Here is a 10355-nt window from a genome sequence, read left to right on the forward strand (position 1 = left end):
TCGTCCAGCGAGAAATCTCCAGCACGAAACTTCGCAAACCACTTTTGACACTTTCGCTCAGTCACAGCACCTTCTCCATACACTGCGCAAATCTTTTTTTGCGTTTCAGTTGCATTTTTACCTTTCTTGAAATAATCAAGCATAATATGCCGAAAATGTTGCTTTTTTTCTTCCATCTTCTATATTAAAATGGCTACGCAAAAATTCACCAATTTTGTTAAGTGTTTTTTTAAATACACGCTGATATGACAGCTGTCACAATACAATCCAACAAAACTGTTTCGAATGAAGTTAAACACAACTAAGGACTACTAGAGCCATCTTACGGGAAAACCGGATGAACTTTTTTTTTTGGCTAACCCATTAAAAAAAAAAATCAGGGAGTCTCCTTGTTCACCTCTAGGTGATTTCCTTTGTATCCTATCAGATGATCCAAATCTTCTTTAAATGGATCGTAGCCTTGTTCCTTTAAACAACGTAGTGCCCAGAAAAGCTGGTCTAGGGGAGGAAATTCTTCCCAAGGAACCCACTCCCAACCTAGAAAAGAAAGGTATCAAAGCAATTTCTTTAGATGAAAGGAAACAAAGGATATTTATTTTGGCAAGTTAACCTATACTAAGAAAAATTAATTACATTTAAAAATGATGGGCTTCCCTGGTGGCGCAGTGGTTGAGAGTCCGCCTGCCGATGCAGGGGACACGGGTTCGTGCCCGGGTCCAGAGAAGATCCCACATGCCACGGAGCGGCTGGGCCCGTGAGCCATGGCCGCTGAGCCTGCGCGTCCGGAGCCTGTGCTCCGCAACGGGAGAGGCCACAACAGTGAGAGGCCCGCGTACCGCAAAATAAAAAAAAAAAATGATTTGCTACTAATGAAGTGCAATAGTGATGCTATGCATTAGCTTGGCTATACAAACATAATTTGCGTTTAGAATGAAGATCTTAAGAAGGGTTCATTTCGCTTGCTCCACGATCTCTTCCATTCCCCATTATTGTACAGTATCCATTTTTCATTGCCCATCACAATTTGTTTTAAAAATGGAACGTTTTCATTACGTTTCAGTAGAGAATCGCATGCGGAAATACGGTTAAAACATGCTGTTATTTGAATATGAAGCCAAGTTTACAAAGGCCACATTGTGGTAAAACCCAGATTTAATACCATTCAATTTTTATTTAAATATCTGGTTAAACAAGACTCACAGAATTTTATATATTGCATTGATACCACAGGTTAAACTACATTAAAATAAGCCAGTTTCCTCACCTACAAAATAAGGTAGATTGCAAAATTTCTAAGCTATCCTCCATTTCTTGAAAAAGTAATGGAAGCTGTACAGAGAATAAAAAGTATTCTCTGTGCTGTGGTATATTTTAGATAGAAAGACAAGAATGGAAGGAGTTGTCTTCTTAAAAATCCACTGAAATGTGAAAGATTTAACAGTGTCTATTAATTGTAAAGTACATGAAATCCTAGAAAAATATTCTAGGGGATGGTGTTTTGATGATTTAAATGTAAATAACATGAAAGCACAGATGCCTGTGACAGGTGAATGTTTAAATATTATGATAATAATACAGAAATATAATGATTATTAGAACCCCATGTTCTAAATTAGTTTATGATTACATGCATATATCTATGTGTCAGTACTGTTTCTTCCCTTCAGTATTTGTTTGCCTATAAAATACAGGTATGTAATTTCACTCCGGCAAGGCAGGGGACAAAGAATCCATGAAACTGGAATAAGCTGTGGAAGGGCTGATCATGATCAGCACCTGTGACCACACAGTAACCCGGGGGGGGGGGGGCACTCACAATGTGCTGCAAGATGCTCAGTTAACTGAGTCGCAAGAGAGCTGAAGTAAAGTTTATCCTAGAGAACAAAGCATCTGGATAATCCTTCTAAGTATAAACAGATGGCTGGAGGAAACTGAAGCAGGCAGTCCAGATCCAGGACCTGATGAACATGGGCCAGAGGCTGCATGCTTATATTATAAAAAACGAAGACCCCCGAGCGCCTGCACCTTGGCCAGGTTATCAGCTCCCCCAGTGAACCTGGTACAATCCTGCCTCCCACTTCCTAAGGCATGAGTAATTTCTGTTGTACCCTAGGCCAGCTGAAGGCCTTTGCATACTTTCTGTGTGTTTCTTTGTGTGACATCGTGATATAAGAAATAGGTATTTGGTCTTTATCCCTGTTTCCTGGCAGGGTTCCTAAAATCTTTGTAATTTCCTGAGTGACAGGGATCAGAGGAGCATCTTTTGTTTCCATAATAAGCTCCTTTCAACCAATGCTGAGTTTATGCTAATGAGATGGCTGGTGGCTGGAGACCCCTGGAGAGTTTCAGGATGGGGGCTGGTGACCAGGAAGACCCAGGCGTGATCACAGGGTTGGAACTTTCAGCCCACCTCTCACCCCACACTCCATCTTAGGGGTGGAGAGAGGGGCTGGAGACTGAGTTAACAGCCAATGGACATTGATTTAACCAATCACAGTAATAATAATCCCATTACATAGGAACCTCCATAAAAACTCTACACAGCTGGGTTCAGAGAGCTTCCGAGTTGAACACATCGAGGTGCTGGGAGGGTGGCACATCCAGAGAGGGCATGAAAGTCTCGTGCCCCCTTCCCCAGACCTGGCCCTACCTCTTTCATTTGTCTGTTCCTGAGCTGTACCCTTTAAAACAAACTGGTAATGTAAGGAGAGTGTTTTCCTTAATTCTGTGGGACATTCTAGCAAATTACCGAAGAGGGGGTTGTGGGAGCCTCGATTTATAGCCAGGCCGTCAAAAGTACAGGAGGCCTGGACGTGAGATTGGCATTGGAAATGGGGGCAGTCTCATGGGACTGAGCTCTTTAACTTTTCGGATCCAAGTAGACAGTGTAAGAATTGAACTGAATTATAGGACACTCAACTGATGTCTGGAGAGTTGGAGAATTATTTAGTGTGAGGAAAAAAGTCCACACATTTGGTATCAGAAGTGTTGTGAGTAAAAACAGTTCAGACTTTGCTAGCTCATTTTAAAGGATTCCAAGTAGTTACCTATTTTATAAAAAATCTTATATGACTCAACGGGCCTTCGGGTAGAACATGCCCTTCTGTTCATTCAATCAAGTCAGTCTGTAAAACACTTCAGACATGACTTATTCATTCTAGTAATGTCACTTCCTTCTGCACAGAAGCCCTCCCTGACCACCCCACCTGACACAACACCCATGCATCACTATCTTTACATAGCTTTATTTTTATTCTTACTCCTATCATTACTATCATAAAATATCTGCTCATTTGTTGCCTTCCCCCCCAGATAAAATGTAAAGTCCAGGAGGGCAGGGACTTTGTTTTAAACACCACTTTTCCTTTAGTGCTTAGAACAATGTCTGGCACACAGTACTCAGCAAGTATTTGTGAATGAAAAGATTTTCACTATTAGAGGAGAAATTAAATGTTTAGAGGAGTGATCCTACATGAGACCACTTGGATAAGGTTTCTTATGGCAAATAATATACTGAATAAGTTTGATATTTTACTCTTTAGTTCCTTTTATCATGCAGTTTTACGAAATCTGAAGAGAGATGATACATGCAAAGCCCTAAGAACAATGCTTAGTACACAGTAAATAACAGAATATCAGTTACTGTCATTAAAGCTTTCAGAGCACTCAATTCAACGCAGAAGGTAACAGCTAAGTGTTTTGTCAGGTTAAGCATTCTCTATAAAAGAAAGTTTTACCTCTCTTGCACAGGTGAGAAAACTGAGGAAGGCACGTTAAATGTTTTGCTTAAAAATCACAGTGTGAAACAAAATTAAACACTAACAATAAAACTAACATTTACTGAGTACTTACTGTGTTCACTAGGCCAGGCCCGTTGTATGCATTAACTCATTTTATCCTTACAACAACGCATCTGAAGTAGGTACTATTGTCACAAGTGAGAAAAGAGTCCCAGAGACCTAAATAACTTGTCCAAGGTTACAAACCTCTAAGTAGAAGAACCAGGATGCAAAACAAGTAGTCTGGCTCTAGGCCCAGTTCTCTTTCCTGTTCTGTCCTTATGTATCCAGGATTTAAGTATATTTACATTCTAACTGAAGTATAATTATATTCTAATCTAATTCTCTTCCTATGGCAACATAATGTAATCTTCCTTCAGACCATATGTTCTCATAGAAAATGCATTATTTATAGTTCTCTTACTTTCATTTTTCTCAGGCTCTACATTCTTTGGTTCTGAATCATGAGTTACGTCCACCTCTCCTTTCATTAAAATAGTGACATAATGGTAATTCTCTTCCTCAACGAAAGAATTCACAACCGAGGCAAAGCGAACATTTTTCAGGTGAAGAGCTGCTTCTTCCCAGGTTTCCCTTTGAGCACATTCTTCCCAGCTTTCACTGAAAAACAGAAACACACCACCGTATTCAATTCTATTTACGCATTTTTTTTTGCCATGAAATTCCTGGCTAGAAATTCCTAGTGTAAAGCAAAAAGAGATGTAATTGGCTCACGCTTTACAACAATAAATCGACAACCCTCCTTTGACACTCTGTTTATCCTATATCAAGTATCTGAAGACCAAAAGGACTTCATATTGAACAAAAAGTGAACATTTAGCCAATTCAGCACTACTTCCTGTGCCTGGAAGCAGCATGCAACCAGGAGGTGGTTTAATATATCAGTTAAGAGCACAGCTTTGGAGTCAACTAAACCTGGGTTTGAGTTCAAAGTCCATTATTTTCCACCTTAGACAAGTAAGAAGATAATACTCCTTTCTCATGGGGTTGTGTTAGGTGTACCAAGAAGTGGACACTGTCTTTTCTGAAGGCTCAAAATTGAGGGCAATAGGCAACAGGCATTCACGAAATATTAAAATACACTGATGTGATTAGGTCACCTTCAACGTATGATCCATAATAACTAGATATTGACAAAAACGCTGATATTCCAAAAGTTACAAAAACCTGTATATAAATTAAAACATTTCACTGCAGTTTTCATACATGAGACAAGATTAAAAATATATAATATCTCCCTTTAGAAATTGTTCCAAATGAAATTTTATACAATCAGATAAAATATGAGTATTGAATGAAAACAAATATTATTAAAAGAAATCATTAGTGTGATTCAGTTTTTCTAAAAGTCATTTCATATGCACTTTAGATTAAATTTCCAAATATTTATGAAGCACTTTAGTGTGATATTCAGCAAAAAAGAATACTGTTTCTCTATCTTTTCTACCTTGAATATTTTTGTATCTCTAATTATCTAAACTACCGTCACTACCCAGTCTACATAAGAAGACAGATCTTTGGGAGGGAGGAGAGTTGTGCATTTTCAGACTGAAGGAACGTTCCTCTTCCTCCTGATGAGGGGCCAGCTCTGCCTCGAAACCAAGTGAGAGGCCCTCCAAGAGAATTAGTCACGAAGACTGGGTGAGACTCTCAAGAAGGAGGTACTGGTATGTTACTCCCCAGTTAAAGACTGAGCTGTGGAACCTCACAGGTCTACCCCAGTGCATCAGAGCAGAGGTGTAGGAGGGAAAGCGCTCTTGCGTTCATCTGAGATGTGTTCCATGGCGTTTAGGGATGCACGTGGATACACAAGGTGATGCTCATTCCCACTTCAGGAATTTGGAAGGCAGGAGAGTGGCTAAAGCAGCTCATGATGGCTGAGCAGAGAAAATGGGCAGCAGTGAAAGCGTCCTTCCCAACGTGTGTTTTCTTTGGGCCAAGCAGATGGTACAAGAGACTGCTGGGGGGTCCGTCACAAAGAAAATGTAGCGTGGTGTGCTAACAGCAGGAGCTGGTGGCCAGCGTCACAAAAGGTCAGTCACCTATGTCAGGGAACTGTGCGGTGTAGAAATCCTTATAGGTCTTCCAACCAACCAATATACACACCCTAAGAAAGAGAGCACGCAGACTTCCCTGGTGGCGCAGTGGTTAAGAATCCGCCTGCCAATGCAGGGGACAGGGGTTGGATCCCTGGTCTGGGAAGATCCCACATGCCTCAGAGCAACTAAGCCCGTGAGCCACAACTACTGAACCTGTGCTCTAGAGCCTGCGAGCCACAACTACTGAAGCCCGCGCACCACAACGAAGAGTAGCCCCGCTCGCCGCAACTAGAGAAAACCCGTGCGCAGCAACAAAGACCCAACGCAGCCAAAAATAAATAAATTTTAAAAAAAGAAAGAAAGAGAGCACGCCTGTGAATACTGCACCCAGAGGGCACATAACATAGGTCACAGCAGCACCACTCAGGTAAAAGTTTTGCTCCCTCCCCTCCTTCCTCAACACACCAGAAAAAGAAACCAGAAACAGTGAGAAGAGGAGGAGGAAGAGAAAGCAAAACAATGGCCCACACCTCCTTTCCCCACTACAAAGGAAAGCTAAATGCCTGGAAGAGGATCATAATAACCAAAATACGATTTACTTTTATAATCAAGTGAAAGTGAGACAGGCTGGGACTGGGACCCTTTACTGCACTGCTTGCATCTGGACTAACATCTCCTCTCCCTAAACAACAGAATACAAAGAAACTCTAAGGGACGATGAAAACTAACTGCACCCATGTACAGTTGGGGCAAACTGTGAACAAAGATACAAAAAGGCCAAAACCCAACTGCCACTTTTGAGGTGCCAGGAGCAAAACCAGGGTACCACACATGACACAGGCACCCGGCACCACCAAGGGGGTGGAGAGAGCACCTAAGCCACCCCTCCAGCCCAAAGCACCTATCCACTCCCACCCTCACTCACCCCGTTTAAGGGACCAGCTCACCTGCCTCAGAGAGCGAGCAAGGGCACCTGTTACTTGTTACCTCTCATGCTGTAGCATGAGTCCCAATAAAGTCCTGCCTGAATTCTTTTGTCTGACGTCTTATCAATTTCTATTGATTAAAGAGTTCAAGAACCCACGTTGGTAACAAGAGCAAAACAATTGAATTTGCAGAAAACGTCATGGAGAAGCAGAGAAGGGAAAGACAAATCATATTTGAAGACAATGAAAAGAGAAAATAAATCTACTTCCTTCCTGTTTGTTTCCCATCGATTTAGCCCACTCAGTTTACCAGTTATACAAAGATAAGTGAAAGCACACATGTGAAGAGCTTAGCATAACACCTAGCACTTAGTAAAAAGGTCATTAAAGTTTAATTTTGGCCATTATCATTCAGTATGAGTCAAGACTCCGATACTGTCTTGTGTTACTGTTAGGACAACTATCTCGAACCACTACTCTAGAAATTACACATCCTAAATAGTGCTTAGTTTGTGATCTAACTTTGGCTAATGCTCCCCCGCCCCCCAAACTGACAAAGTACAACATGGTGTGCTTGTCTGGGCAATTTGATTCTTAATCTACGCATTTTATTATTTATTAAGTGATAGATTATCTTACTTATCTAAAAATGAGAAACTTATTGATGCTTTTAAAAATTCTGAAGACCATTTAAACAATTCCCTGTGCTAGAAGATTAGAATTCCATATTCTATAAAGATCTAAGTCTGATTAAAAGGCACTAGGATCAAGCCTCTACTTCTAACAACCACTTTATAAGAAATACATGAATTAGAAGAATATAGTCATAATGTGAGAAATTCAAATGACCCATATTCAACATGGCATTGGAAAAAGGAGAGGGCGGGTACTGCTAGATTAAGAGACTTAAAAAATGTATCAATCACATGCAACATGTGCCCTTCCTTTAATCTGAATTGGTACAAAACAGTAAAAAGACATTTTCAAGACAACTGCAGAAAACGGTACAGACTGGGTAACAGATGCTATAAAATATTTTAAGGTTTGAAAATGGTATTGTGGTTACTTCTTTTTAAAAGCCTATTACAGATAGATACTGAATTACTTAGGGGTGGTGTAATAAGATGCCTGCTTTCCTTTAAAATAGTTTAGAAAACAAGGGGTGTGTGTGTCTGTTTGCCGGGAGGGAGGAGCAGTAAAGACGAAACAAGAACAAACTGAGCAATGGGTACATGAGGATTCACTGACTATTCTATTTTTATGTATGTTTGAAACTTTCTATACAAAAGGTAAAACAAGCTCTGTGTCTTGAACGCTTTATTCTCACTTTGAGCTAGATCATCTACCAGAGCGCTTGCACCTGGACAAAGGTAGAGGCCAAAAAAATAACTGCACGCATGCGCAGCTGGGGCAATTATAAACAAGCTATAAAAAGGCCACAAACCAACTGCCATTTCGGAGCTGCTGAGAGCAAAGCAGGGTATCACGCATGATTCTCACACACGCCAAGGGGTTAAGCGGGCCACCTAAGCTGCGCCTCCTGCACAGCCCGCAGATCCATCCCTATTCTCACCCCATTTAAGGAACCAGCCCACCACCACGTCCCCTCCAGGGGAGCCGAGCGAGGGCACCTGTGTCTTGTTCTCGCTCCCTCTTGCTATAGCACGAGCCCCAATAAAGCTTCGCCTAAATTCCTCATCTGGCATCTTATCAATTTCTATTGATTAAAGAGTCCAAGAGTCTGGGTGAATCCACCTTCTAGCACAATCTCAGCCTTTTTACACCCCTGTGTAGAACTTTCTTTGTCGGTCTGACACATCATCAAACCACAATATGCCAAATCAGAGAGGGACCTTAAGGAGTACATCATCTAACTTCCCCATTTTAAAAAGAGAAACTGAGGCCCAGAGTTTCAGTCGCCAATTCGCTTGGTTAGAGCGCAACTAAACTTACTGGAGCAGGAAACACGGAATATATCCATGTGCGTTTAAATCACCAGCAAACCGTGCAAAAGCCTTAACTGACAGAACTACATTAACCGCGGCCTATATGCACCAACTTCCGGTCTCTCAAGTGCGAGCAGTAAGAAAAACACAACTCACCAGCCAACTCCCAGCCGCGTCAGGTCTCGCGAGGAGCTGATGGCGCAGGCGCAGCTCACACAGGAACGAGGAAATCTCTCCTTCAGCCATACCTAGCGCAGTGCCCCCTCCCGGCCCGAGAGGAGAAAAGAGAAACTCGCGAGAAACGACGCAGCGTCGGCGCGCACGCACGGACGCACGCAGGGAGCGAGGTCGTCCTTACCGTGCACTGCCCGCTTTCCCCGTCCGCCAAGCGGCTGCTTACCCGAACTCCAAGTGGCCCCCGGGAAGTTGGAATTTGCCGGCTCCAAATGACCCTTTCCTCCTCCCCAGGAGGACGCAGCGAGGATGCCTGCAGCTGGTTACCACTACTCCTACCCCGACTCCTGGGCGCCGCCCCCGCGCCTCCGCACTGGCCTTCATAGCGCGAGAGGACCTCGCTGGCCGCGGCCGGAAGTGACGTTTGCTTTGCCCCGCCCCCGGGGCCGCCGCCACTCTCCCTGAGCAGGTGAGGGACCGTAAATCGCTGTGGGATTCCCCCGGGCTTCCGCCGCTTTTCCTTTGTGCTTGGTGTCTCCCGCATCTACGGGTCCAAACTTGTGAAGGTTGTTTCCTCCCGAGAGGCTATGTGGCCAGAGTTTGGCTTTAACTAATGCTGTTTACTGTTGCGCTTTCAACATTCATTGTTTATCTACTCTCAGATTCCTCCATGCACTTAACCAGCCACCTACTTTTATAAACCTGTGTCTTTGCACATCTTTTTTTTTTTTTTTTTTTTTTAAATAAGCTTCACCACAGTAAACTCTTTCCACTATAGCTCAAATCAGTGTGGTACTGGAGCAAGGACAAATAGTATAGAAATATCCTGGTATGAATAACTGAGTATTAACAAATCATGGGAAGAAAAGCACTAGTCAGTTATGCTGGGACGAATTAGTTACCTATTTAGGAGGAAAAATAGACGCTCTTCCAGTTGTTTGCATGCCATGCACCAACAAAAAAGTCCCAACTGAATCAGAGTTGTAATGAAAACAAACAAAACAAATGACTGGTTTCTGGTTGGAGACTTTTTAAAAAAATTAATGTAAATTAAGTTTTACTTCTAAAATAATGTGCACATAATTTTTAAAAGGCAAATGGTACAAAAACTATAAGAAGAACAACCTTACTTTCTAGTCATGCTTCCGTTCACTTTTTTTTTTTTTTTTTGGTACGCAGGCCTCTCACTGTTGGGGCCTCTCCCGTTGCGGAGCACAGGCTCCGGACGCGCAGGCTCAGTGGCCATGGCTCACGGGCCCAGCTGCTCCGCGGTATGTGGGATCTTCCCGGACCGGGGCACGAACCCGTGTCCCCTGAATCGGCAGGCGGACTCTCAACCACTGCGCCACCAGGGAAGCCCTGATTAAACATTTTTATAGCATTTCTCCTTCCACCCAGAAACTCAACAGTCTTCAATGTGGTGTGCACCACAAAAATACTACATGATATTTTCCCAAATAAAAATTGGCA

At 42.6% G+C, this 10355-nt stretch overlaps 1 protein-coding gene across 1 annotated transcript; it reads right to left on the minus strand.

Annotated features, from left to right (window-relative positions):
- Window positions 1-376: 376 nt before the first annotated feature.
- On the minus strand, window positions 377-9269 carry NUDT15 (nudix hydrolase 15). The gene is made up of 3 exons (XM_065896295.1): window positions 9112-9269; window positions 4204-4400; window positions 377-537 (listed from the first exon to the last, which is right to left on the minus strand). Exons 1-3 carry the CDS (start codon window positions 9267-9269, stop codon window positions 377-379), a joined length of 516 nt encoding a protein of 171 aa, XP_065752367.1.
- Between the last annotated feature and the right edge of the window lie 1086 nt (window positions 9270-10355).

The sequence above is a fragment of the Phocoena phocoena genome, chromosome 18 (genome assembly GCF_963924675.1).
Source record: "Phocoena phocoena chromosome 18, mPhoPho1.1, whole genome shotgun sequence".
NCBI lineage: Eukaryota > Metazoa > Chordata > Mammalia > Artiodactyla > Phocoenidae > Phocoena > Phocoena phocoena.

Coding starts and splice junctions, on each gene's coding strand:
- NUDT15 (XM_065896295.1), bottom strand. CDS start 9,269: ATGAAGGCCAGTGCGGAGGCGCGGGGGCGGCGCCCAGGAGTCGGGGTA. Junction 4,401..9,111: donor GGGGGCCACTTGGAGTTCGG/GTAAGCAGCCGC, acceptor TCTGTTTTTCAG/TGAAAGCTGGGAAGAATGTG. Junction 538..4,203: donor AGAGCCTGAGAAAAATGAAA/GTAAGAGAACTA, acceptor TTTCTTTTCTAG/GTTGGGAGTGGGTTCCTTGG.